At 43.1% G+C, this 27,840-nt stretch overlaps 1 protein-coding gene across 5 annotated transcripts in view; it reads right to left on the bottom strand.

Moving 5' to 3' along the window:
- LOC104933664 (shisa family member 6) overlaps positions 1 to 25,946 on the bottom strand; it is a 62,911-nt gene extending 36,965 nt beyond the window's left edge. For 4 of the 5 annotated variants that reach the window (XM_019259575.2, XM_019259578.2, XM_019259577.2 and 1 more), the window contains exons 1-4: positions 25,839 to 25,946; positions 24,555 to 25,469; positions 22,692 to 22,852; positions 16,273 to 16,374 (exon numbers count right to left, since the gene is read on the bottom strand). In XM_019259575.2, coding sequence (XP_019115120.1) covers positions 16,273 to 16,374; positions 22,692 to 22,852; positions 24,555 to 25,081 — 790 coding nt within the window. In that variant the 5' untranslated portion in view covers positions 25,082 to 25,469; positions 25,839 to 25,946. Of the gene's footprint in view, positions 1 to 16,272; positions 16,375 to 22,691; positions 22,853 to 24,554; positions 25,598 to 25,838 lie in introns of those variants that run through there. The other variant, XM_019259576.2, reaches the window with a different exon arrangement.
- Between the last annotated feature and the right edge of the window lie 1,894 nt (positions 25,947 to 27,840).

Below are 27,840 nucleotides of genomic sequence, written 5' to 3'. Positions count from 1 at the left end.
AATATGTGGGTGAAAATATAAACTATGCTGGTGCTCCAAATATTGCTGCATACTACGTCAAACTGCATCATTCTCAGCCTTTCAGGGAAAGAGGATAAAACCAGTTTTGGAGATATGTGTGGAAGCAGAGTGTGACATGGATGGAGTGCGTCACATAGACAGAGCATTGCACTGCAGTTTCACTCTGTGCATATTGAGTTTTATAATGCAGTTGTTCTGCAGGGTTCGGAAACCTGTTTGTCTCAGTTTTCTTGACTCACCCTCCCTTCCTATTCACCTTCCTAACCTCATTCTTACCCTATCCCTCCCTCTGCTCATCCCTGCCCACATCCCCATCATCCTCTCCTCCCTCCTCCCCTCATCCCTTTCTATTTAATATTGAATGAAGTGCATACCTCTTCCACATTTCATTTTAGGTACCGTCGGGGGACCTGTAAGCAGCTCATGTGGAAACATGCCTGAAACGGAACCCCCACTCTGTCCCCTCCTGCCCGGCCAGACAAGCCTAACAGACAATTTTTTTTTCCTCCCACATCGACATCCATCCATCTGTCCTTAACATCAAACCTCACAGATTTCAATTAAACCTTTAAATGAAATATTTTTTTGGCGTGCCGCTCACTAGCGAACTGGTGCTGAATTCATTAACTTGATGGTTTTATCGACAACTATTCATGGATACACACGACTGATTTACTTTAATACAAAATGTAAGAGCACTCACAAGGTTGTTCTGCTGCGTTGCATTGCCTCTGGTACAACAAGGATTTCATAACAAAATGCTGGAAGCCTGAACGATGTAGGTCACAGGTCTACTGCGTAACCTACAAACAATGCAGTTTTTTCTATCCAAGTCCACAGGCACAGTTAGTAATTCAGTCTTTACGGCGTTCAGCGCTTGAAAAGATCCATTATGTTGGTCAGTTGATATTCCACTCAGAAAGTAGAAGCTAAGTAACTATATAAGCACTGATTCCCCCCGTGTTCAGTTTGTCCAGCATAACAGACGGAAGGCTGTCCAGCTACCGCTAGCTGCTCCTTTCAGTTAAAATGACATGAGGATAAGTGTCAAAAGTTAAAGCAGGTAGTGTTGTGATTGCAGAAATTGTTCTGTGGTTCAAATCCCAGAATGTACGGCATGGGATGTTTAAATGAAAAGCTGCCCCCCAGCTGGTAAAGTGCCTATTAGGTCGTTGTGATGCAAAACACAATTTTTAGTGCCGGCCTACAGGGATATTGTGCCAATTAAATTACAGTACCAACACAAAATTCACACATTCTGGAGAACACTAATGCAGGGGTTGCTTAGCTGTAACTTAACTAAAATGATTACAACATAAAAAAAAACATATTTTTATATTTAGCATCTCTTACAAATTGGTCTACAGCAGCCTGTATTTTACAACTCCATCCACACACTGACCATGACATTGTATTCCCAGTGTAGAGCTTCTGAAACATCCCTGCCATGCCTCAGCTATTGTCAGAGGGATTCGGAGTTGTATGCAAAATAAAACAGACCAGCTAGTACACAATATCTCAAAAGGAAGAGGAAGCGAGAGACTGAGAGCATCGACACTCTCACATATCTTCTGTTTTGCGCCAGCATATGGATGTTTCAAATCTGCCATATGTGCCTGAGGGGAATTCTCCCTTGAGCTAGCTCTTCCTCTTTCTTCTGCTCCTCCTCGGGGATCTCTGGCCCCCTCCACCACCGCTCCTGTCATCCTAGGCATGCTAGCTGTGAGCCTTTTTCTCCACCGCATCCTCCCCTGGCTTCTGTCACCAACCGCTGTCGGAGTGTTTCAGCTGAGTCCCCCATCTCCCCGTGGCTCCCGCTAGCACTGCGGTGCACTGTGCCAAAATGTGAGGTAATTAAGACACAGAAAACTCCTCCACTCAGTTGGGAAGAGGATTGAAAAGCTCATATCTGTCAGAAGCGGCAGCATGCTGCTAATTTTGCCTGATTTGAAAGCGCTTCAAGGGTGTGCCAATTACTATGTGCATAAACTATAGGCAGTGGCATGTGACTTGCATGGCAGGAGTGCGCAATCGTTTGGGAAAAAGAAAAGTTTGTTTGCATGTTGATGATGTTCCTCCTCTGCCGCAATGCTTTAAACTACAGGCTACAGATAGATATGTTTTTGTTTTTTTTAATTAAAATTCACATAGCAGCAAGTCATGATCTTCAGCTTGTAATAAAAATCAGATAACAGTCAGTCATGATGTTTATATTTGATTAAATCTGAGATATCAGACGTCAGTTTGCCCACATCTGATGAGATTAAGGTTTCTCTTTGACAGCAGCTACATAAAAAGGTCTGTAAAACCTGCAATGAAATTGAAAAATGTAATTTCCATTTAAATGCCGCATGCATCCCACAGACAGCCCTAATACAGAATGGATAGGGTGGGTCACTCTGATTTATGAGCCTGCTAAACCCCTAATAGAATTTCCTAAGCGTAGGTGTCAGTGGTTCTGATGTCACATGATGAACTAAATACTTCTGCAGAGGCTTCCTGCTCCAAATCCAGAGGGAATGGTAGATCCAACTTTCCAACATCACTCAAAACACATTGATGTTATTTTTTTATACTTTAATTTTTTTATACTAAGTACGCACATAGGACAGGCTACTATTTTAAAGGTCCATAACAAGTATGTTTCCACACTCTTTAACTACAAATGTCGATATTTTACATACACTATGTACCATTTTTTTTTTTACTAGAAGAATTTGAATGAAAGCGAATGACTGTTGGAGCCATTGGTTTCCATTTTACAAGACCACAGTTTAATTTGATGGTCACACCATCAGAAACTGAATCGTCAATGGCAAGTCAATGGCTACCACTCTGACAGCCATTTGTTTCCATTCATTTCCATATGGAAATCTATTTTCACGCTTTTCAAACGTTGCTTGACTTCTGTAATCTATTATAGTGTGATATAATATTTGAGTGTTTGCCAAAAAAAAATTCCAACATCTGAACATGTTTCCCAGCAGCATTTGAAGTATGTATGATTTGTAGTACATGGGCTATAACACGCAAAATCACTGGTGTGGTCCCGTAATGTCTACTTATAGCTGAAATGATAATGCCAGTAAATAACACCTCATCTAACAGCAATACCACAGTTATGTCATGCATAGACCTGTTCCGGTTGATTCATAATGAAGCAGTGTGAGTGACTCCCCCTCCTGTGTTTTCACACCCGTATCATATTCCCACCATGCCTCACCCAGAGGGGGGTTAACAGGCTGGCTCGATATATGTGAGAACACCCCCCTTCATCTGACACACTCCCTTCCCCAACCTCTAATGGACCCGAGGGAAACTTCATTATTTATCGCTATTGAAGAGGCCTTTCAATTATAATACCTCAGCCTCCCTGTCTATTACCCGACAGTCAGGGCGTGTAGATTGAATACCTGTAGCCTCTATCAGCGATAATTCAAGCGCCCCGCCATGTGAAAAGTTCACAGAACCCGCACCGGCGACAACATGGAGGCATTTTGCCGCTCTGGTCGGAGAGGGCCGGGACCACTGTGGCGTTATGTGCAGTGTGGGAATAAAGTCACTGACAGCTAAGAGATGTAGACATGGCTCTGCTTTCTCTCTGCAACCAACAGCTCATGGAGTAGCTTTATAAGCCCAACAGGGCTCCTCTCAGCATGTCAAGTCTCTCATGTCTCATGTGATTTTTCAAATTGGGGCCTAATGCCAGCCTTGACAAGGTGTTGATCCCTCGTCCCTCCAGTTTGCGTGTTGAGTGAACAACGGTGTGAAATTGATGCCCAGGAAAACACCACCTGCTTTATGGAGAAGCAGAGAGACTCAGCTTGTTGTTAAATATATTGCAGAGATAATGAAAAAGTACGTTTAAAGGTTTGGTCGGCCCAGTTCAGCGAATTGGATTATCACTGTGCTAATTCACTGAGAGCAATGAGCAAAAGGTGGCTCATAATGGTTTATCATCTGTGAATGCGGAATTAGCGAATTGTTTAGGTGCTCAGTAAACAATTGCCCACTGTAAATTGATAATGATTACTGATTATCACCACAACGGGAGACATTTATCAGCCTCCACAATAGGACCAGGGCTGCTATAAAGGGTTGTTGGTTTGCATCTGCAGGTCCACTGTTTTTGCATGTTAATATTTAGATGTGTACTTGTATATCCTACATTGTGGGGACAATAATTTTTTGCAGCACCCACATTATGAGGACTTATCAACCATTTGGAGACAAAAAGCTGGTCCCCACATAGTAAAGTGTGAAGATTAAGACTAGAGTCTTATCTAGGGTCAGGGTTGGCGTTAAGACATATCAGGTAAGGTTAACTGTTGAAAGTCAAACAGTATTTAAGGATATTCAAAATGTGCATGCCTTAACTGAAGAGATTAAATCAACAGTAAAATCTACTACAGACTTAACATTTAACCAGAAATTGATCAAAAACAAGACGGAGTGACAGGGCAAATTAACACCAAACTCGAAACACGCGCTTCCCTTTGCCTTTTTCAATTTTTCATCTGCTGGAAATAGATTTGGAGATGGATCCCAACCCAGAGCTGATAAATTTTAATTTGATCCCTCCCATGCATCATTATTTGCACAATGCAACTGGCAGTCATAGCTTGTGTGCTCTGAATAGCAAGTCTACATTCAAATTCTGCACAGAATACAAAATTCCCCCCCTCCTATACAACAAAAGGCAATCATTCCATTTGTTTTCCCACACAATGCCCTCTGGATAATAGTAATATGGGGGTGGAGGTGGATGGAGGAAAAAGCGACCAAGTTATCTGCTTTTCCCAGTCTTCGTTTCTGCCTCTTCGTTATGAATAATAGATTACAGATGAGAGCGGGACTTTGCCTCGCAGGGAGGTGGGTATAAAGCTGCATGAGGTCAGTGCGGCACAGTCAACATCAGTCTTTTACCAGACCTTTCTGAAACACTTGGAGAAGTATCCTCAAAACACCCTTAGCATGACTACTTATATCGGCCGGTTTATCACTTCCAGCAATTCTGTGAAGGACATGGCTGTTCAATAAACAATGTCACGCTTTTCAGTATGATAAACAGCTTGGGCCAGCTATTTTTGGTGCTCCCCTTGCTAAATATTTGGTAACCAAGGCTGTGGAGCACTTCTCTGTTGTGCACATTTATCCCCCCAGTTTCAGACTTGGCCGCCTCAGTGCTTGTTATGTTAAATTCTCAGCTGGTGGGGAGCGACAATGGCTGATTACCAGGTTAGAGCTACTCAGAGAAAACAAAAATTCAAACAACTGCCAAGTGTGATTTAATAATGTACTCAGGACTGAGAGGAATCTCAAAAAGGAGGGTTCAAAGAGGACTGTTTGATTCAAAGGCTTAAAACATTCCTTTTAGCAGTGGATTAACAGCTCTCAGATCTGCGCACATGTGTCTAATGAGTGTTCACTGCTCACGTTCGGTCATAAAAAATCAATTCAAACTAAACATTGGATTCAATTCCCATTGTGTATGCTGTGATGCAGAGGAATGTAAAGAAGAAGAAGAAGAAGAAGAAGAAGAAGAAGAAAGCCCCAGTGTGGTGAATCTTGAAATTCAAAGACTGGGACCAGACCCAAAGCACAATTCAACATCCTTCTTTCATCTGCCAATGCGTTGGCAAGGGAAGTAAAATGGTCCACAAGGATGGATATTTGGGGCAAAGTTCACAAGTTCATTGTATTTCAGAGCAGGTCGTGGCATTTTAAATAATTTTATCTGTCTTGGATGGACCTGCAGAAGTTGGGGCAAAGAAGGTGTGGATTTAAAATTGTTAAATGTTCTTTTCATCAGGGACACACTCCCATGGGGAGAGGGTCAGTTGGAGGACAGAAATCTTGATTTCCAGACTCTATTTGTTCTCTTTAAAGGACAGACATGGAACTGAAGTCCCAAGTAATTTTTTTTCTTGGGCAAGTCAACTCACAGAATATGTCAAGTCATTAGTTAAGGCAAGTCAAGTAGTACCGCCTCGCCCTAAGATACTGACGGTGATGATGATGTGATCCAGGGACCATCAGGTAGCATGGAGAGGAACTAACGGCGTCATCATCCAGTCATGAAAATTCTGTTCCCAGTGTGCGTTTGCATACCAGATAACTTTACATGGAAACTGTCATGTCAACACCGTCAACATTGAACATTTCTTATATTTAATATTTAAATGTAAACACAGACACGCAATTTGAGTCATCATGTCTCATGTAAAGTTACAAATCTTTAATTTCCAAGTCCATGTTGAGTTTCAAGTCATTTATTTTCTATCGAGTTAAGTTGAAAGTCATCAAAAGAGTGACTCAAGTCGACTCGATTCCAAATCTTTGTTTAAGGATAATAGATGCTCCCTTTTAAAAAGAAGTTAATGCAACCACTTCTTTAATTTGACTCTAAAGAAAAGCCTTGTTAAACAACTGGACGAGGGTTTAATATATTATACAGTTTTGTTAAACATATATAAAAGTCCTGAGCTTGCTAAACAAACTTAAGCAGTGGTAGCAATCCACAGATGTGATGCTTCAGCACATGGCAGATTCCAGATTCATCAGGCGCACAGCCTCCACTCCACTTTATTTGTGTACAGGACCCCGTTGATCAAAGATGATGAATAACGAATCTAAAGGAGGGAAATTAGCATGAAAAAGTCCTTGCATTCCAACTGATGCATAAAATATCTGCACTTACTTTAATGAGCGGCGATAAAAGTTGCCACGCTGTGCGTTGGGCAGCATCTTGATTGATGCTGCACATTAAGAGTACGCTACCGTGCCCGAGCAAACATCACAGCAGCCTTGTCAGCCTATTGTCCCCGACTACATGCCTGCAAGGACTCTCTATCTCTTCTCCTGCCATTTTACCTGCCAGACTCCTGCTCTCAAAATCTCCTTTTCTTGTTTAGCTCGCTCACTTTTTTTTAGCGCTCAGATATTCTGTCTGCGCTACATTCCTTGCATATTCCTTTCTCCCAACTCTCTCTCTGAGATAAAAGCCTTCTTTCTCTTCCCTACAGCGTACCTCACTGCCAGACAAATAGCTCCACTTGTTTCAAAGTGGCCACAACAGAAGGACAATGATAAGAGAGCTGTCTCCCAACTGTCATTTCCTCTGTCTGCCCCCGCACATCTCACATCACTGTAATTGACTGCAGTGTATCTGGAAGTGCTATTGTTCCTCAGGATACCCGAGAGTCTTGTCAGGAATTGTAGGGGGGCTTGTCATTCACCGACCTCAACATATTTGAGATTGGGTGGTATTTCGGAAAATGCTACGAGGTGTTTGTCACATGTGTTAATTTCTCAATACCCACAGATAGATGTTAATTCAGTCCTCGGCTAAAGGACACCGAGGATCGCTTGTGAGATGTGTAAATGAGGGTGAACAGAACCCTTCTCAGAGTGGAGGTAAAGGCTCAGCTAGTCACTCTTTACCACTCAATTTCTTTTCCACTCTGCTCTGCTCTTGCTGCAGCTCAAAGTGAATGATAAAACAGGCATGTCACACTCACTTACTTTACCTACTGTACCAACGCCCTGTTAACCCCTACCTGAGCAGACGGTATGTTTACCAGTAAAATATGCTGCTCCTTCCTGCGTTTCTACTATACAGCAGCACAGTTTGTCCTTATCCTGGCATCTCCTCCATATTCAGCAGAGGAAGCTCCAGAGACAGGGCAAAGGATAGAGATGTCCGATCACCTCTCTGTGTTGTGGGTAAAAGAAATCTGTCTTGATCTCTCTTTCCACTAATGAGTGCCACAGCCCCAGCCCTGCTCTCCCCAGGACCTTATTAACACTTTTTTTTTATTGGTTACTCCGCAGAGTGCTTAGCCAGCAGGTCAGCCGTGCCACCTCCCCTGAACCTGACCATCAATTTGTATGAGCAGGAGCACTTTTGCCCGGTAGGAAGCGTGCTGTCAATCAAAAACAGCCACTGAGTGAAAAAGTGAGCAGCCTGGCCTGGACTTTTTAAGCCCCTAAAAGTGATTTGGGGGTACAGATCACTCCCTGAAGTGGGACCTGGTTTCAGAGTGTTTAAATAGGAAGTTTTGTCAGTGAGGGAAGAAAAGGGCAAGCAGTGATAAGATTCACTCAGAGCTCTTCTTATCATGGCGAGGAAAAGCAAACACCAATATCTTATCAGATAATGAACTCATTTTCAAGAAGGTTTTTGTTATGGACTGTTATGATGACTACCTGTCAGTAGCCTTGCTAACTTGACAACCTGTTTTTAATTCAAATAATCAGTGAAGAAAACAAAACAGAACCGACCGTGAAATGTAAAACATAACTGTTTTCAGAAAAAAAAGCTGTCTTTCTGTCGATTTCCTTAAATTTAAGTTTTACATACAAAGAAATGCCCATTGTCATCATGATACGAACAAATTGAAAGCTGAAAGACCATGAAATTTATATATTTGTGTATATCCAACACGTTATCATTCCCAACTCGTCTAAAACTGCAGTGTGGTCAGTGGCCCTACGGTTCAAGAAGTGAGGATGCAGGTACGCTTCTATAGCGTCACTTTTGGACATGCAGGGATGTTTGATTGCATTGGTATATCATAACATAACTAACATAACAACATAACAGCTAACATAACATCTATTTGTTCATGTTTTGACACCCAAAGGGTAACGACACCTCCCAGGTTGTGGGCAGAATTAAACAGACCGACATTACTGTGGTGCTTGTAAAAAATTGCTTTAGGTTTTCACTGCTTTTGTTTGATTTTTGATGGAAAATATGCCCAGATCCTGCAGAACTTATTGAAACATATTAAAAAATACAATCAGTGAAGTACCTCCCAGATGAAAACTATCATCTAAGACTTACAAAATTTAGCCCACATTTAAAAGATGGATGTCTTTTTACCTGAAAGTAACTTAACCTACTCTTATTGGACGGCCCCATTATATAAAAAAAAAAAGACCAAAATCTACAAGACTACATGAATTCAATTTCATTTTAATCTGTCTCCCTTGGATTTAGTTCTGTCTAAAAATGCTCTCTGTGCAAAATTACCAGCTAAACTATCATTCTTACACTTTCATGAGTGTCAGTGTGTTTTATTAAACGATGTATTCCATCCATCCACCCATCCTTTGCAAGTTTAAACATTTAGAATCATAAAATAACAAGTAATGCACCGGCTCATTCACGTTCACACTGTGGAGGTCAGATAAAAGTTTCTTTGTTGTGTTTTTTTCCAATGGACAACTCATACAATCACTCACATTGCTGTGAATTTCTCTTTTCGAGGCGGTCTGACCATGACAAACACAAACATCCTACTCCGCCACCAACACATAAATCAGCTGATGGATTTGTCCATATGACACGATTTTCTTTAGCTGCTGGAGAAAACTTTCAACCAAGTCTGGTCTGCTGGTTTATGTGATAATAATGATGCACAGCCCAAACACAAGGCAGGAACAAGACTTTGTTTTTCAGTAAATGTGACTGCACACATTTTAACGATTTCTAAGAAAAGACAAATGGAAGCCGACAGTGATCTAACTGTGACATAATAGCTTGTAGAGCCAATGGTGTTTTATTATTTAAACCTCCATTGATTTCTTTTGGCTCTTTAGCTGCTAAATGTTCCATTATGTTCACCAGAGAGGTGCTAACTTTGTTTTGTCTAATGTTTGGTGTTGAGCAGGTAGTGCACAATGGAGCTTTTCTACTGAAAACAGCTGCCTTCCACTGCTGGAAAATTGATGAAAGTGCCGAGACTGTGAGCTAAAACAGTTACATCGCAGGAGGTAAAACCAGAACAATGATCAGAACGACACTGAAATCGTGCGGAAGTGCAGATCCATCGAGCTCTGTGGGTTCATTACTGCAAGTAACACCCTCTCACATTACGCAAAGCTCTTTTCTCTATAAATATTCTAAGAATAAAAATATTGATTATTGCAGGCTGTAAACACAATGTGGCATTAGTTTACTAGCACTAGCTCTGTAACAACGATCTGTAATGTGACCCTTGTAGCAGTCCTTTCAGACGCATATAATTATACAGTATTAATAAATCTTTTTGGTACAACTTACTATGTTGTTTACTGCGGTTTTATTTCATAGATATTTGTCTAAACTGACACACCGGCTCACAAACCCTCAAGTCTGTAGTAGCTAACAAATTGGGCACAAAGTTCAAGTGAGTGACTGTAACACTATTTGATTGTCTGGAAAATGAGCGTTTTGCATCACAGTTTAATTTTCTGTCGCCGGTTTGATGACGCCGTTGGAAGCTTTTTTTCATGGTCAACATATGAATCAGTTCCTTTCTGGGCTTGTTTTTCCTTGTGTACCTTAAACAACACCAAAGGTTTTCACAGAGAGGATGTTTTCATCTTCTGCCTCATTAGCCTGGAGTGTTGATTACACAGGCTGGAAATGATGATACTGCCTGTGGGCTTGTTGTTCCAAGGCATCTGATTCATTTCGGAGGAACAGGAGATGACTGTTTCACAATCAGAGGGACGTACTGAAATGCTGAGAGGGGCTTTTTATACCCTGTCATCAAGTTCTTCACAAAAGGTAAACAAAAAGGACACATTTAGAGGCAAACAGCTGTTAGTTTGTGACAGCACAACCGAATGATTAGTGTTTGCTTTGTTAGATTCTTTTCCTTTCCCTTGACGGTCCCTATGGTCTCTTACTGTTATACAGCACAACTTGCTACATAAGGAGAATGCCAATTAGTGACTCTTGCACTGGTTAATGCGCCGAAATTGCACTGTAAATAAAAGTTCTGTGATAACATCCCCCGCTAATTCTGCCGCTATCCACCATTCCAGACACATCATATTCATACAAAACAATAATTGCCTGCCATGAAAACCAATTTGACTTCCTCCACAGGGCAGAATTAAAAGTTGGGCTTAGCAAGGTAATGAAGTATGGCACACGCTAAGTCAAGGATGGAGGCTTTGTCTGAAGTAATCACTTCTCCGGATGCTGTGGCTTGGCTGCGTTTCATATCAACAAGACTGACATATGGAAAAATAATTAAAACGGATGCATTCAACCAATAACAGCTGGCAAGCTGCATTTTTAATACAATATCAAAATATGCACGCCGGCTGTCACTCCACTCTCCTGACAGAGGCAGGAAATTCCAATCAATCAAGGTGTTTTGATTTGTAAACTAGCTACATCAATAGCAGGGATTCTCAATCCGAAGCACCTACTCTCCTTCTCTTAAACCCACTCCAGCACAGAGAAAGAAGTGTGACAACGTGACAGTGATTTACAGTGCAGAGTTTTAGTCGGTGACAGTGAGTGACTAGGAAAGTATACCGCAGTTCTTCTGTGACAAGAACAATTAATATAAGCCGGCGGTTGGGCTTCAGTCTGCGTAGGCTCGAAGCGACGATGTGGTGTAGCGTTTGCATCACCACCGCCAGCAAACAGGGGAAAGCAAAAGTTGCTCCCTCTTATCTATCTTCTAAGATTATGTTTCCAGAGAACTTTTATACAATTACTCGCCACTCTGAAGCTTCAAACTGAGTTCTGCAGTTTTTACACCCAAGGCAGTGTAAGAGTGCAGTCCCATCTAACAGCAACACCAACACACACATACACACAACAGATCAGTGAGCATCCTCATTAGTTTGGCTCAGTTTGACAGAAGCTTCAACCTTGCTGCCTCCTAATTTTGGACAAGAGGACAACAGAATACACAGGAGCAAAGGAATCTGCGAGGCGGTGCATCGATCTGGACAGATGGCTGAGGGGGCAGGGGTGAGTTAAGCAGCTGTGCATGCTAAATAAAGTTTAGCATGACTAAAAGATTGTCACTCTAGGAAAACACTCAACTGGAGTTAAACAATTAGAAGGGAATTAAACAAAAAATGAAATCGAAAACAAAAGTGACCCTGTGTGTTTGTGCCGTCAAGTCCTGCCTCAAAACGAGGCCAAAGAAAGCATTCAGGCCAAAAAATCCAACCTTCTAACCAACTCTGCAGGCTGCGTTTCTGGTGTTCTTCACTGTTGAGAGAAAGCCGGGACTTTGAGCAAAGGGAGATCATGCAGGGAAACAGATGGCCACCCACCCTCACGCTACACCTGACTCTGTACAGGAGGAGAAGGTTTCGTAAGGAGTCAAGAAACTGTGAAAATTAAATATTCTTACACTAAAAGTGTTCCCTTGCTTGTGCTTTGACTGCTGGGACGTAAAAGTGTCACATGGCTCTGGTCTGTAAGCTGGTGTAAAGTAGACTCTAAAGACACAGTGTGCCCGCAAATGAAATGGGAAAAAAGGGCCCTCGCTCTGATTTTGTGTGTCTTGGTCTCCTTCCTTCTCCATGTTGCACAAACTAATCATTCATTCAGAACGCTACAACAGCAGAGACTGCTGATTTATTGAACGCATGAATTCATGTTTTCACATGGAATCGGGTCGACCACAGGGTCCAACAATTCTTACTAGACATTTAGACGACATGACGTACACTGTATAGTGAACTATAAATAGTGATGACAGCATTAATGTGTGTAGCCCCTCTGGTTCTGTGAGAATTGCATTGTGGGAGAATGATATGCATCAAAAAGCACACTCAGGAATCAAGCATCATTTTTTGGATACTTGTGCTGTTTTTGATTTGGTGGTTGAGTAATGCTACCACACCAGAAAAAGAAATTAGATCAGTATCACATTAAAACGTTATTACAGATTATTGTTAAACATGAGATGTTTTTCATTTTTCTATGATAAAGATTTTAAAACATGTTCAGGTGAAAGATTCTACTCTGCACCCCATACACCATTCAGGCAACCAATCACCCACAAAAAATACACTTTACAGTCACACACCACCAACTATCTGACTGATTTTAGTGAAACTGGATACATATTTCATGGGGGAAATGTTTTCTGGTTTTCCCTCTGATCGACAGTAAAGTAAACTGCTCAACTGTAGCTGCTGTTAGCTAATGTTATCTCAGTTTGTTATCCGGGCTGCACGGGCTGTGAGCTCATAGCACCGAGGGAGTGTTAGTGTTTGCATGACAGGAGCTGGTGTCGTGCCAGAACCGGAGTTGGTCAAGTGGGCAAAATATAGTCGGGCTAAGGAGCAAAATTTTATATTCTTATAACATGAAAAGTTTCTTGCTATAATGTGTTAACTTTGTATGTCATGAAATATCTTCTCTAACAATAAATGTTCACATTTTAATGTGATACTTTTTTCTTTTTCAATTATCTTCCATACACAGGTACCTGTGTCATTTTAAGCTGGAAACAAACACAGCCATACACAATGCATGTAGAAAACATCATGTACTTACTTTGTCTTCTTCTTTTTTCTGTCATCCCACACTGCTAACAAAGCTCCACTAATCCTGCTGACAGATATATTGCATTTCCTCCAGCTGCTTCACAATAAAAGCTCAGTTCTGTTACTTTTCCAGCGTAAACACACAATCTAGTTTAGAATTGATACGTGGTATGAAATTAGGACACAGATGAAAACTCTGTGTACCCTAGAGATGGCAACAACAAGTTTCTGACCCTTCTATAAAGGTTGCTAAAAGGCATTTTGGGAAATGTAGGACACCACTAACTGAAGTAGAACTACGCAGGGTAAGCTGAGGGGAAGGTCACCACACCAAAACGTATATTACAACAAACAAACTCTCGGAGTGCAGTATGAGAGGCTGGATATTAGTTTCCCTATTTCACCAGTGCTCATGGCAGATCTCATTTAGAGTTCAGCACAGGGGTTGTTTTGTACCCCACCACACAGATGTGAAGCATCCAGCTGCTCTGACCTCACATCTCCTCCCCAAGGGCTGTGCTGCAACACAGACAGACACACACACAGACACACAGCTTGCCATATAATTAACAACCAAACACACTTTCCGCCTGTATAATTAAGCAACGTAAGAGCTGCCATACCCATGCCAGAGGAGTCCATCATGACTCCTACACCTTTTTTCTGTAAGTCTGCCAAACCGAGACGACAGAAGAACAGAGGAGACAACATCTGTCTCCAGGTTCACGTGAAAACAGAGTGTATTCCACTGACTTACCGGTGACTGTCTATTTGCATTCTTTTTTTTTCTCCAACAAATGTTGTTACTCTCATCCAGAGCAAACCAAGCTGTGCAAACCTCTTCAAAAAATGATGAAGCTCGGTCTGATTTAAATTCAACCGGACTGTTTACTTGCTGTTAACCTCAACGTGACTCCATCTCATCGTTGCGAGTTCACACCAGCCCACAGGTTGACAGCTCTGGACGTTCAAATCCAGTCCACAGATTTTGGATAAATTCAGAGCTGGGTCAAGTGAAGGATCAAGTGATTTACTGACTATTTGTGAATCATTAAACTGCAAAGAGAAATGATAGTGTGTTGTCAAAACCTTGTATATACTGTCAGTGTAAACAGTTTCTATCCTTCAGTCAGACATAGAGAGGTAGTATGTTATGCAGCTGAAGCCATTCTGCTTTGGTGGATTTGAAGAGTGCTTGTAAAGACTCTGAGAGAGCGGGGGAGGCTTGGTTAAACTGCACCACCCTGAAGTGATTGTACACTGGTGAAATGCTAAAGATAATACCAAGCTGCAACAATACCCAAACCAAACTTCAGACCAGTGTTCATTGATTTTGGGATTCAATCCACAGTAATACTCGCCTCTGGGCACAAGACAGTCAAACACAGATGTTAGAAAGAAGAATACTGTTGAAAAACTGAGGCTCTTGAATGCTGCTTCACATACAGTTTTTAGTTTTTTGTACTGAATTTTAGCATCAGCAGACCTTTCCAAGATCTCAATCTGTCACGTTTCATTTGTTTTTGCAGCCGAGGAATCAAAGGCTACCCGCTGCAAGAAAACAGATTTGACTGCACAGATGCTGAACGCTAAACCGAGGGTCTAAGGACAGAGGGTGTCACTCCCTGTACAGATTGTAAAGCCCTCTGAGGCAAATGTACTTTGTGACTTTGGGCTATACAAATAAAATTGATTTGATTTGATTTGATTTGATTTAAACCGTACCCCATACTGCAGCTGTGACAAGTATGCAGCCACAGTGGTTCTGTTGTGATATTTATGCAGAGGGGAAAATATATTTAAAATAATCAGGATTCATAAAACCTAATCTTTTTTTCTCTTATTACTAATCTCTGGAAGTGATGCAGGGGTAGGCAGTGGGGGGGACTACAGAGAATATCAGCAGAGTTTGTTTTCTTCTGGCTGCCTATGAATACCATTGTGAAATGGACCCCCTCTGGGGATGAAAACAAACGAAGCAAAAAGCAAGGAGGAAAACAGCTAATTTCATGTAAACATAAATACGATGGTTCCTCATTAGAAATAAAAGTGGAGGGAAGCTTCCAGGCCCCTGCAGTTTTTTTTGTGCACTTGTGAAACAAAGCCGTTCTGTTTAAAAAGATGAGTTTCTGCCACTGGAAAAAGCCACACATGCCCGCAGAGCGACACATAAAATCTGAACGGGTATTTATTAAAGCGACGACAGGTCATCAGCTGCAGTAATTAGGATGATGAACAGGAAATCAGCGGGGTTTTAGTGAGCAAAGAGGAAGCAGTGGAAAGGCGTGCGCAGCAGTGGAACCAGATCACATTCAGATCATGTCGATTTTTACCAAAGCAGTCAGCCACCATCAAACATTACACTCTTACACACTCGCTCCGGCACAAACACATTCAATTAAACATTGGAAAGCAGTATCAGGTAAAGGAGCTCGGCTCGCAAACCCCCACGAGGTGAGACACACACACACACACACACACACACACACATACAGGGTCTAGTTTGTGGAGCCAAAATGGATGGGAATAAATCACAAGAGCTCGGCCAACATGGCTGCATACTAATCAGTGTATTACCCATGGGAAAACTCTGCCTCCCGACTAATGGCTGCATGTGTATGTGTGTGTTTGTGGGATATGTGTGTGCGTGAGTTCACCTTCTCCACCTCGTCGTCGCCCATCAGCAGCACTAAGTGCGTGCTTGCTTGTATTTAATTGCAAAAACGCAGGAGGCAGGAGTTCATGTGAATTGCTCGGGAGGGAAATTGAATCTGGAAACATTTCACCTCCGTCAGGTGTCTTATTGTTGATCACCGGTGTTGCAAGTGGAACATTACACAGGTCGCTTTAGCATTCAGCAGGTATACGGCATGGTGTTTAGATTAGATAAGAGTTCATTCAATCTGCTGTGTGAGGAGAGAGGAGAAAAGACTGAAAGAAAAGGCAGTTTACCTTTCGGATGGCCTCGACCCAACGTCACAAAGCCAGAGGAGATGAAGTTGTGAAGTTCGGTGCCCCCACTGCTCCGGACACTCTCCTTTCCGTAATGGAGACCTATTCACACACATACACACATACATGCAGGGCCACCACACAGGAACATGCAGATCCATTCACACACACATGTATGTGGAAACACACACACACAAAGACATACACACACAGTCTTAATATCCTGAAGAGTTCATCATGCCCATCGAGGTATTTAACCAATGACAATATGTGACAAGAAGAGATTTCCCAGCTTTAAAGGGCCAATACAACCATTTTTATACACTAAGGGCAGTGTGTGTGAACACATTTGTCTCATGTATTCTGTGTTTCCTCGAGTCTCAGACTGTAACCCTGAGGATGTCACAGTGAGGTCATCAGGATGACTTTCATGTAAACATAACACCGGGGGAAAGACGTGAGCAGGGACATGGGGAAGGTCTAACAAAAGACACTATCACGTTGCATTATGGGAAACGTCAGTTCTTTTCTTTAAGCAGGAAACACAGGAGATTCAAAACCTCTCCTTGAAGAGCGTCCTGACCGAAATAGGCAACAACAGCTACAGGTTACAGACCAGACAGACAACACTCAAATAAATTCAACAGAAATGTGATTCTAAAATCATATTTAAAACAATAAAATTGACTAAGATAAATAACTTAATGAGACTAAAACATAAATATTCTCTCAGGAGCATGAGCCATGTTGAGAACACCCCCGACATTCACTGTGACCTTCAAATGTGATAATTTCAGTGATGGGAAGTTGAGAAAGGTTCAATTTTTATTAAACTGTTTTAACTCAGCTATGTGACATGGAGGAAAGGTTGAGTGTCGTAGTCAGCAGCTTCCTGATTTTTTTATAAGCAACCAAGACTGAGAATTTTTTTTTTTAAAAGCCCCTAAATGAGCTGACTGACTCCTTTACTTTTGCCTGTAGACGAATTTGCTTTTCACATTTGACATTACAAAAGCTGCTGGGAAACATGGTTGATAAGCAGCATAGGGTCCAGTTACAGTGGTGACTTTATTTTTTACTTTAAAGTGTTGCATGATGCAAGATGGTAAGAACACAACTGTTGTTGCAAAGACTCCAAAAAAACAATAAGTAATGTTTCTGTTTCTTTATGTGCTAATGTATGGAACTTTCAACTCACATTACGGCATCACACCGGAACCAGTGTGAAAATGAGTTTTTACACCCGAGCATCATGTTTCAATCAGTGCTGACTGGAGCAGGAGCTGATACCTGTGACCACTGCAATCATCTGACCCGTGAATGAATGCTGACTGTAAGCTAGATGTTGGTAGTTGTGTGAGGGGCTTAAGTCACTTGTAGGGCAACAAATAACACATATTTCTTGTTAATTTGTTTATTTTCATTTAATAGTTCGGTCTATAAAATGTCAGGAAATATTTGACTCTTCAGGTTTCTTGTTTGGTCCAACAACAGTTCAAAAGAAGAAAATCAATACAGCAGTACTGCAGGGACGTCGTCTTTTTTTTATTTCACACATCAAATACTGGCATTACCCACAATCCAACTCTACCACCAACAGTTTGGTCAGAGATTCAGGTTTGTTGCGCTCTTGGCATCTAATGTAGCCTGAAGTAGAGATGAGGAGCGAGGCTCCAGAGGTGTGGCAAGCTCATGTCTTTATTTTCTTCAACTGACTCAAGTGACATCACTTGAGGACTCCACACTGCTCCCTGTGGAGACAATAAAGGCTTCATACATATGCAGTCGTACTCCCCAACACCTGGAAACACACTTTGATGTGTAAAATTGGCGTCTTTTCCCTTTAGGATATTTACCATATGTATATTTATATACTGTAATATAATATGTGCAGTGTTACGGCTTAAATCAAATACATGCACCTTTGAAGGGTCACATAACACAAAGGTTGGGGATCCCTAAGCTAAAATAAAGAATTAAAGTTCCTCAGGGCTCCTGTCAAAACAAGAAGAAAATAGTGCTTCTCCATCATCCTCAGTGGCCCCAGTTGTGTCTTTGTCATGGCGTCAGAGAGGGAACTTCCCTGTGGTGTCTTTCCCTCGGGCACAGATAGATGGGAAAAGGTAGAAAAGTGAACTATACAAACATCAGAAGAAGAAGAAAAAAAAAAAGCAATATGTTTCAACCACTCACATACCACTGCACTTTGAACTCAATCACACCTCTCCCTGCGCTGCTTTCATGGCTGCAGATCGAGAATCTGCTGGGCTTATTTTTCCCATTCCCAACACCACCAGCAATGTTGCATGAGCACACACACCTTATTGTTGTCTTCTTTTGTCACCTTTGTCATTGGTAGGCCCCTCCACGACCCACTGCGACAACCCACGAATCTGAAAGACCCTTCAAAAGCAATCCCCTCCTTTCCCCCATCCCCTTGCTCCCATTCCCAGCTCATTAAGGTGAGGTAGCATGAAGAGACTGCAGGGGGAAGGCTACGCATTGTGAATTTATCGTCCTTGATACCAAAAAAATAAAAGAAAATCGTGACTTTCACCTCAAACATGTGCCACTGAAATGAACCAGGCACCGGGGCTGCCGGGTGCAGAGGATTCATATGGTAATACTATTTTAATCAGGCTTCTTCTCTGGACACCTCAGAGAGTGGGAAAATGTGAATAATAAGATAATTATATCATGAACCGTGATGCCATGTGATGCTGTGTGGCTGTCATCGGGGAGGTTATCCGACTCCAAGGTCGATTAAGTTTTAACACAGCCGGGCAGGGGTAATTTACATGGTATACTGATTTTATAGCGTTATCAGATGCTGATCTGCTGGAGTAGACGTGGGGCTGTGTACATCATCTCAATAGAGTTGTCCAGGTGGAGCGTCTTCATATCTTTACCTTCCTCTCGCCATCTCTGTCTGAGACACACGCATGAAAAAAATCAGAGCTTCTTAAATGCCATCTTGACAAATACAAGGCCCTCTCTTCCTTTAACCCTGCCCCTGCCCTCTCATGAAATTAATGGTGCAGTGCAGCAAGTCAGGATCCACACCGCTCCATAATTAACTGGTACTGTCACTAGAAAAGAGATGCTGATGGATCCCTGCCTCTACACCTGAAACTTTACACATGCACACACAAGCACACGTGAACACTGGGTGGGTGGAGGCAAGGTCCAGCTGCATAATAAGGTGCAGTAATGAAATCTAGGGCAAGAGACAAATAGGTGGGGGTCTCTCAGATGCTGAGGTTTAACACAGGTGCACTCAGGAGGAAGCTTCTATTAAACATGTTGATGCAGTCAGCACAGAAATGTTGTTTTTAACATGTGGGTGATGATTATCCAGCCAATGGGGAGCCAGCGGGGCCACAGTGGAGATGTTATAGCTGAAAACGTTGAGGATTAATTGGAGGGAGGTTGCGGGCAGAAGACGGAGGTGTGTGTGTGTATGTGGTAGTGGTTGGGGCAGGGGGGGGGGCTCACTGAATATGATTATAAAAGTGCCTATTGGCGAATAATTAGAGTAATTAAATCACTGTTTTGTTATTAAGGCAAAACTTCTTGTTTGGGTAACTCAAAGAGCACACACTCCACTCACTACACACTACACACACACACACACACAAAGCTGCGTGTTTTAAAAATATCTGAAGGTCATGTCAAAGCTGCTAAATAGCTGGAAATGTTATTCTATCATCACGACCTCTGATTGTCCACAGCAGCTGACCTTTCAGCTCTGGAGGTTGCTCATTTCAAACTAAAGGAAGTGAGCGCTCAGGTCCTGCAGCGCTGTATAGGAAGCTCAAGCACGTAGAGATACCAGCTGAAGCATGAGCGTGCACTCTAACACAGACACACACAGACATTCATCCCATTCTGCTTATTCTGATTCTTCTGGTGCAGTAAACGCAGCTCCATAACTCATAATCCAATTTGCCTATTTTTTTTTTTTTTTGCAGAACTGCTATATGGGAGTAATTGTTTTTTCTTTGGTTTCTGTTGAGTAAACTGAGACAGAGGAAACAGCTACTCTCTGCACTACCTGAAAACTATATTTCATCATTCTGCGCATTAAGAAAATGTCAGAGAGGAAACCAAGCATTTAAAAAAAAAAAAGCCAAAAAAAAAAAGAAAAAAAAAAGGAGGCAAATCTTTGCCTGCGGTGTGCGGTGAATAAATCAACTTCATCTGAAGAGAGCTGCGGGCCAAACTGCATTACTCAGAGAAGCGGTGATTGTTTACTCTAACCAAAGGCGAACTCCTGTAAAGGTAGCTACTCCTCCCTTTCAAGGTCTGCTCCGTGTTGTGGCTGTGGGGCGCTTTGTGTTTACACCCCAGACCTAAAAGAGGATCTGAGCTCCACGACAATGCAGAGTGGATGCGAATAAATATAGCAGCACTTGCGCTGGTATCATATTATGCTGTCTGTAGTGTTTTCGCTTTAGGCCCTTTTCTTTTTTTTTTTCTATCTTTCTCAAAATGCAGGGAAGTTTTCCAGTGCACCAAGGGTAACACACATGCCCGCAATGTGGAGAAAAATAAATCAAAGTGTATTTTTAGAACGGAGCTTAGGTGAGGAAGTGATTACTGCTCAGAGCAACTGGGCATCATTACATGTTGAGGACCAAAAGGAGAAACGGATGCTATTCCCACTCTTGAAGTTGATCCTCTCTGGCCCTTTAGCCACTTCTTTATGAGGTCTCTCCACCTGATTTAAAAAGTCTCTAAAGCCTCCGGATCTGAAGTGCCATTCTCAGCAGAGACGACACCAGCCGAGGACCCTCTCATTAAATGGCCATTTAGGCGCACATGAATATGCATTTTCTGTGACAGGGAGTGGGCTCCCTCTCCACACCACCTTGGAGCCCGTTCATTGGGGCCCGAGCGGAGCTCCCAATTTATATGCATGCATTCACCACGCTTTCGCCTGAGCTGTCTCTGCCCTTCATGTCCAACCCCATCAGGACTGCTGTGGTCCCTGATGAGCAGTGGGGAGGGAGCTTGGCTTGGGATAGACTGAGCAATTGTGAGCAAGCAGGCAAAACAGTCGCAGCCGAGCAGAGCTTCAGATACAGCGATAAAGTGATGCCTGACCTTTTACTGAGTATAAATGCACGCAAGGTCGCGCTGAAGGCAGCCTGCAAGCACGTGCAGCTACGTACCAGCCCTGTCCCCTGCATGGCCAGCCGGCGGCCATTAGCAGTAGACTGATGCGGCGTCTGAGCGGAGGAGACACTAAGTGAATGAACGCAGACTGCGGTCACAAACGAACACTGAGCTACAGGAAAATGTCCCCAGTAAGTATCTGATGGATGGGACTGTGGGAGAAAGAGGCCAAGTTTACATGACACACACGCACAAGAGTCTGTAAATCCAAATAAAGCTGGAAGTCTGCGCAATCTATTATTCATAGATGAGGATACAAAAATATTTTTGCTGTCTTGTAGCTTAAATCAACTGAAACAGCTACGTGTATTGTGTCGGCTACTGTGATGTTTGACTTTCAGAACTTTCAGAACCAGCAGAGGCCTCCTCCTCCTCCGGACACATTCTTTCCTGTCTCCCTGATTGATGAGAAGGTATCTGGAGCCTTACACCAGGGGAAAGAGTCAATACGTCCTATTTTACATAGTGTAATGTTAGGAGCTTTGGAAAAAGTGTTTACCAAATAGATCAGGGTGCAGCTACATCACATATCATCAAGTGTTGATTTGCAGCCACTAAGATGATGTCTGAAAATATGTGTATTTGTCCTGCACACGGAGGCTCTCTCTCTTTCCTGTCCATCTCAGCGTTTCTTTATGTTTCTAATATCTCAAGATTTTTCATCTGTGTCCTCTCCCTGAGTGCATCTGATATCCGCTCTGCTTTGTCGGAAGAACCTGGACGACATGGACTCCCGCACAGTTTTTTCGGCCATGTTGCCGATTTATGTTCCCTGTCTGTTTGCTGCATCGTGGGGTTAAATCACGCCGCGTGAGCTGAGCGTGATTCACCCACTGAGTGACTGAGAGGTCATCACTTCCAGCCTGTCAGAGACTGCAGGGCCGCGCTACCTCGCCAGCCTGTAATTATCTCCACTAGCAGGCCCCTCTTTTCCTCTGTCGCTCTCTCCCTCGCACTCCCTCGCTCAAATAGGATGATTACTGGATGTTAACATTGGAGATTACACAGCTGAAAGGGTGAGCACAGTGGGTGCTCGTTGGAGGCAAAATGCAGAATCTTGCATAGATATAATGCATATATGGCACATGCTTAACATACACAGCGAGATGGTTGTTGGCAAAGGGCTGAACTGCTGAAATCTGCCTTCAAGCTGTTTTGGACCGACAGTCATGACACATAAACTGGAGCGGATGCTTGTGAGGCTTTGAGTATTGAGTGGAAGGAGAGGCGAGAGCTCTTACCGTGGTTGGATTTGGAGGTGTGCACAGGGGTGTAGTGGTTTTTGGATGAGGTTCTGACCGGTGTGTTGTCTTTGGGTGAGCCGTTCATCGCTGCAAAATTCTCACAGTCATATTGCGATATTGGGATGGGCCCCTGCTGCCTCAGGATGTCTGCGAGGGCCCTGGAAAGCAAAGAGAAAACAAGAACGGCTGTTAGTACTGCACCAAAAAGATGTTTCTCTCCTTGTACAGTGTTCCCCCCTCTCTTGGTGCAGCTGAACCGAGTTAAAAACGAAGTGATAGCACGTCTGTTTTCCCGCACGACGAATGGCTGCTAATTGTTAAGACAGTGTTGTGCTATTATGGGTGATTCGGGACTGCTCTGTTTCTTCTTCTCTCTGTCTTTTTTTCTCCCTTTACGTCTGGGAACATGCCGAATATTCATTTGCAAGAGAAACAACGTTGGATGTGCGAGCATCTCGTCTAATTGGGTTGAATTTGAATGTTTTTCAGACCGCACCAGGTGCATATGGAAGGATGGAGCCCTTCGAGGGGGGGAGGGGGGGGGGGGGGGGGGGGGAGTGGGAGAGAGGGAGAAGCAATCATGATGAAAGAAAGTTCAAAAAGTGTTTGTTTGCTTTTTTTGGCATCGCTTTTGAAAGAGGAAATCAAATTACTTTTGCGGCACGGCAGCAGCTCAAAGCTTTTGTACAACAAATGTATTACCGACGTAACCTTTGCTTTTAAATTAATATTTTAGCCCCCCTCCACCTTCACCTCCATCCTCCCCTTCCCTTCTTCCTGTTACTTATTGAATGTGCAGCGGTGCATGCATGTCACACGACCTTGATACAGCCACAACGTTAACACTATCCATTATTCACAGTCTTAAGATTGCCCGAGTGTTGAATAATGCATCCAATGAAAAAAAAACGCTATTCAATCTTGAGGAAATAATGTGTGTCAGCATTTGTTCACTGATGTGGGTACAGTCTACGACATGTGGTCCACTCATGTATGATAACTCTCATATGGTGCAGCCTCAGGAGGAAGCACCATATGAGAGCCAGTTGAGAGGGTGAGATGCAGAAAACATTCGCCATGGTATCCCAGCTCTGCTAAACACTCCTGTCAAACCGCCCCCACCTGAACACACCAGACAGCCATGTTCTGATGTGTGCAGAGGGTGGGGGCGGGTGTGGCGGGGGTTTAGGCCGTGTGAGTGATGATGTTTGACAGCTGTCCTGGCAAAGAATCTGAACTATAGTTAGATTCAAACACCAGAGAGGGCATTTTTTTAAAAGATTCGATTTTCTGCAACACAAACTAACAAACATCCAGTGTAAACGTTGGGCATCAGTCCTACTCTCTCCCACACACAACAGATGCACGCACACTCACACATGCACGCGCTTCATGAACACCACACCACCACCACGATAACTGTAATAGTTCTCTTTGAGCACCTTGGTGATTATTTTAGTCACAGATTCAACATCTGCTGCAAATCTGATAGAATCTGATCTAAAAACTGCACACAGGTCTGATTTTAAATAACAATCTGTTCATTAATTAAAACACATGGGCAGCCTGGTTTCTGCTTCCTTCTCTCTGATGTGTGGGAAAAAACACTCTGACCTCAACTTAAGACAGAAATATGACTAAGTAATGATGATAAGTTGTATTCTGGTGCATTGAAATGCTGCATCTGACAGGTTTTCTGACCTTTGACCCCTGTCTGCTTAGAGGTTAGTGGTTAGAATGTCTTTTTCTATGAGGGGAGACGATCTGAGAGAAAATCTTGAGCCTTTGTGCTGCAGACACACTGCGTGGATTCACCACTTCTCACATTCTATGTGCTTTTAAACACTTCTGCCCACTCACCTGTGTATATTCATTTCCTGAGGCGGCTCTGTAGCTTTGTCGTACGCAACTTTGGCCGACACTCCCAACACTATGATGAAGGCTATGATCCCACAGGTGATATAGACCGCCGTGTTGGTCTGATCCATGCTCGGATCGTACGTTTCACCGGTCGGGATTGGCGACGGGGCGGCCGTCACTACCCACACTGGTGTTTGGTAGTTCCTGCAGGCTTTCTGATCCAGCCGGTCTTTCTTGTACTCGCAGCAGAAGCGCAGGTAGCACGTCCCGCAGCAGTACCGGTGGTCCGTGTTGTTGCACTCGAACATTTTGTCATACTGTCCGCTCACGTCGTAGTAGCCAAGGCAGGTGTCGTGGTTGCTGGCGGGCGCCGGCTGCGGGGTCTTCTGCGGGACCACCGTGGGGACCGCAGTGGCTTTGGGAACCTTCTTGGCCGGCTGTTTGGGCTTTTTACCGCCTGTAGCGGCGCTCAGCACACTCAGCGGGTCCAGGTATATCAGCAGCAACAAAAGGTGCCGTATCCCCATGGTAGTGTCAAGAAGTCTGTTTGGGCAAAGACACTTTAACTCTGGTTAGACACGCAGGGGGTTTAGTCTTGTGCAAGTTTCGCCGCCGAGTCTTCCCCTACTCGCTCAGTGTCCTGTGCCGCCGTCATGCTGAATACAACTCTGTGCAGATTGCTGCTGTCAAGGGCATTTCTCGGCTCTTATTACGCAATGGACAAACTAAAGCCCATCGCGACCCATCGGGAATGAGTGGCAGGAGCGCACCATATCCTGACCGGGGAGTGATGCTGACGGGTGGCCGGGCTTTGTGCGCTCTTCCCGGGTCTCTCTATGAGAGTCCGCGCTCTGTCGCTGTCCAAGGTGCTGAATCCCGGAGACCCCAGTCAGTTGTGCTCAAGTCAAAGTTATGCTGGAGAAAAAAAACACACAAGCCAAATGGTCTCATTAGGTATTATCCTCACGTCATAGTCACGTCATTAATTAATAAGTAGGCTTCTACACGTCCAAACAGCAGATTTCAGTCGAGAGAAATGATCCTACTTCAGGTCGTTCTCGCTGTTTTGCACGACGCATTCAACTTACGTGACACCCACACAGCAGCAGCATGTTCCACATGAACGACTGTTATCTGTTTGTTAAGCATTACACCCTCTCTGTGCGCTAACCTGAACGTGGACCATTTATATGAATGTTTAACAACAAAAATATCAAATATAACTTTAACATATAATTTCTTCATTTATATTGAAAAAGGTGGGAGTGTAGAAAGCCAGCCTACCTCAGTTAGGAGACCCGCTGGGGAGTTGCTCTCTGTCTGGGTCTCCGAAAGTGAGGAGAATATCAGAGCCCTGAACCCCTCTCTCCCTCCCCCCTCTCTCTCTCTCTCTCTCTCTCTCTCTCTCTCTCTCTCTTGCGCTGCTTCTTCTCCCCTCCTTCTCGGCTTTCTCCCTCCCTCCGTCTCTTACATCACTTCAGTGCTGGCGTCAGAACTCAGCCAAGTATCGGCAAACTGCAAGCCCCCCTCCTCCCTCCCCTTTCCACCTCCTCCCCACCTCCCTCTTCCAAGCAAGCAAGAAAGCGAGCCTGGTTATTGGCATTAACACTTCCAAATTAAATGGCCGCACAGACCTCTCTGTCCGCAGCCAGAACATGGTCGCTACAGCTGCTGCCTCCTGCAAACAAACCTCTGCGCTCTATGCACGACTCAACACTCTCACTCACACAATCCCTCGACCTTTACGCACAGCTGGCTGTTATCATGTCGCAGCTACATGCCTGTAAACAAGCATCGTTTTCAGGATGAAACAGTAATTGGCTGCGCTCTCTCGGTTAATACTCTTCATTCCAGATAAAGTCGTTCATATTGGTCTGCAGCCAAGTAATGGCACCTGGGGGATTATGGAGAACTGATAGGGCTAAATTACCAGTGAAGTGTGTTTCAACAATGCTGCACTGAAATAAACCAAAGCTGTACAGTACAGCACACTCCTACACACAACTCTGTTCTTCGTTAAAGAACGCATTTTAATCTTCTTGGGCAACATCAATATCCATGCAGTGTCTACTGTATTCAATTCAATAAAATTGAATTACAATTTTATTCATATAGCACAAAATCACATGTTCCATTTTTGACACTTTCCCTTATTAACCAGAGTGGAAGTCCAGACCAGCAGGTAGCAGACTTGATTATGATGAATAACTGCTCTCTGGGTTTTGAAGAGCACTGCACACCATATTTGCACTGGACACTTTTCGATCAAAAGCTTACAGAGGGTGTCTTGACATCAGCAGCTACAGAGAGGTGTGGAAGCTGCAGGGTGAGAAGAGGGACCTTAAATCGCAGTTATCTGCCTTGGTTGGGAAAACGCGTGCAACGTGATGAGAATACAGCGCATTGTTTCTGGGGAGTGTTTCTGGCAGGCAGGAGGCTGTGATGATGTGGGCCAAAGAGGAGCTCGTAAAGATCAGAGGAGAGGAGAGGAGGGAGAGAGTGTCATAAGACTCTGGAGAGATAGCATGCTGGAAAATAATCTAAAGGGAGCCTGTTGGAGGAGTTTGTCTTTATTTCTATACAGTTAACATGTGTTTACTGTACACACTGTTAAAATGTGCCTGTGTTTATGGGGCTTCATTTAAACGTGCTGCACCAGAATCCATTTTCCAGCAATCTTATCGCAACACACAGGCAACGCTTTACAATGAGGCTACACATTATATAGTAATAATAAGTAATGCATGACTCGTGATGATTTAGTACATGAATTCATGCAGGATGTATCATGAATTCCTGATGCCAACCTCTAAAGAATGACCACGTCACTATGACTTCATGTGATGCATTCACACAATAGATCATAGGTGAAGAAATGTCATTAAGTTATCTGGATTCAAGTTACATAAGAAGTGTATTTATATTTGCTCACACCACTCTGAAAGAAGAAAAGTACCTCCTGTTCTCATAGAAATAAAAAGCAGTCTTTGACAGAAGCAAACATGTTATACATTTTTCTTTCTTTCTTTCTTTCTTTCTTTCTTTCTTTCTTTCTTTCTTTCTTGTAACCCTTTATTATTTCCATACATATAGAAACACAACCCAAAATTTACAAAAAGAATGAACTCCTATGTATTAGGAATGCAGCTGATTTTATCACGTCAATTAATGTATGAAGTAACTATATATTAACGTTCCTTAACCTATAATCTGTCGAGATCATTTGTTAGTGGTGAGCAATAAGAATGAAATAATCATGAGTCATGTCATTAGTTATGCATTACTT

This window comes from Larimichthys crocea, chromosome XVI, assembly GCF_000972845.2.
Source record: "Larimichthys crocea isolate SSNF chromosome XVI, L_crocea_2.0, whole genome shotgun sequence".
Taxonomy (NCBI): domain Eukaryota; kingdom Metazoa; phylum Chordata; class Actinopteri; family Sciaenidae; genus Larimichthys; species Larimichthys crocea.
The sequence above is the reverse complement of the archived record's forward strand: the minus strand, read 5'-3'. Positions and strand labels throughout refer to the sequence as shown.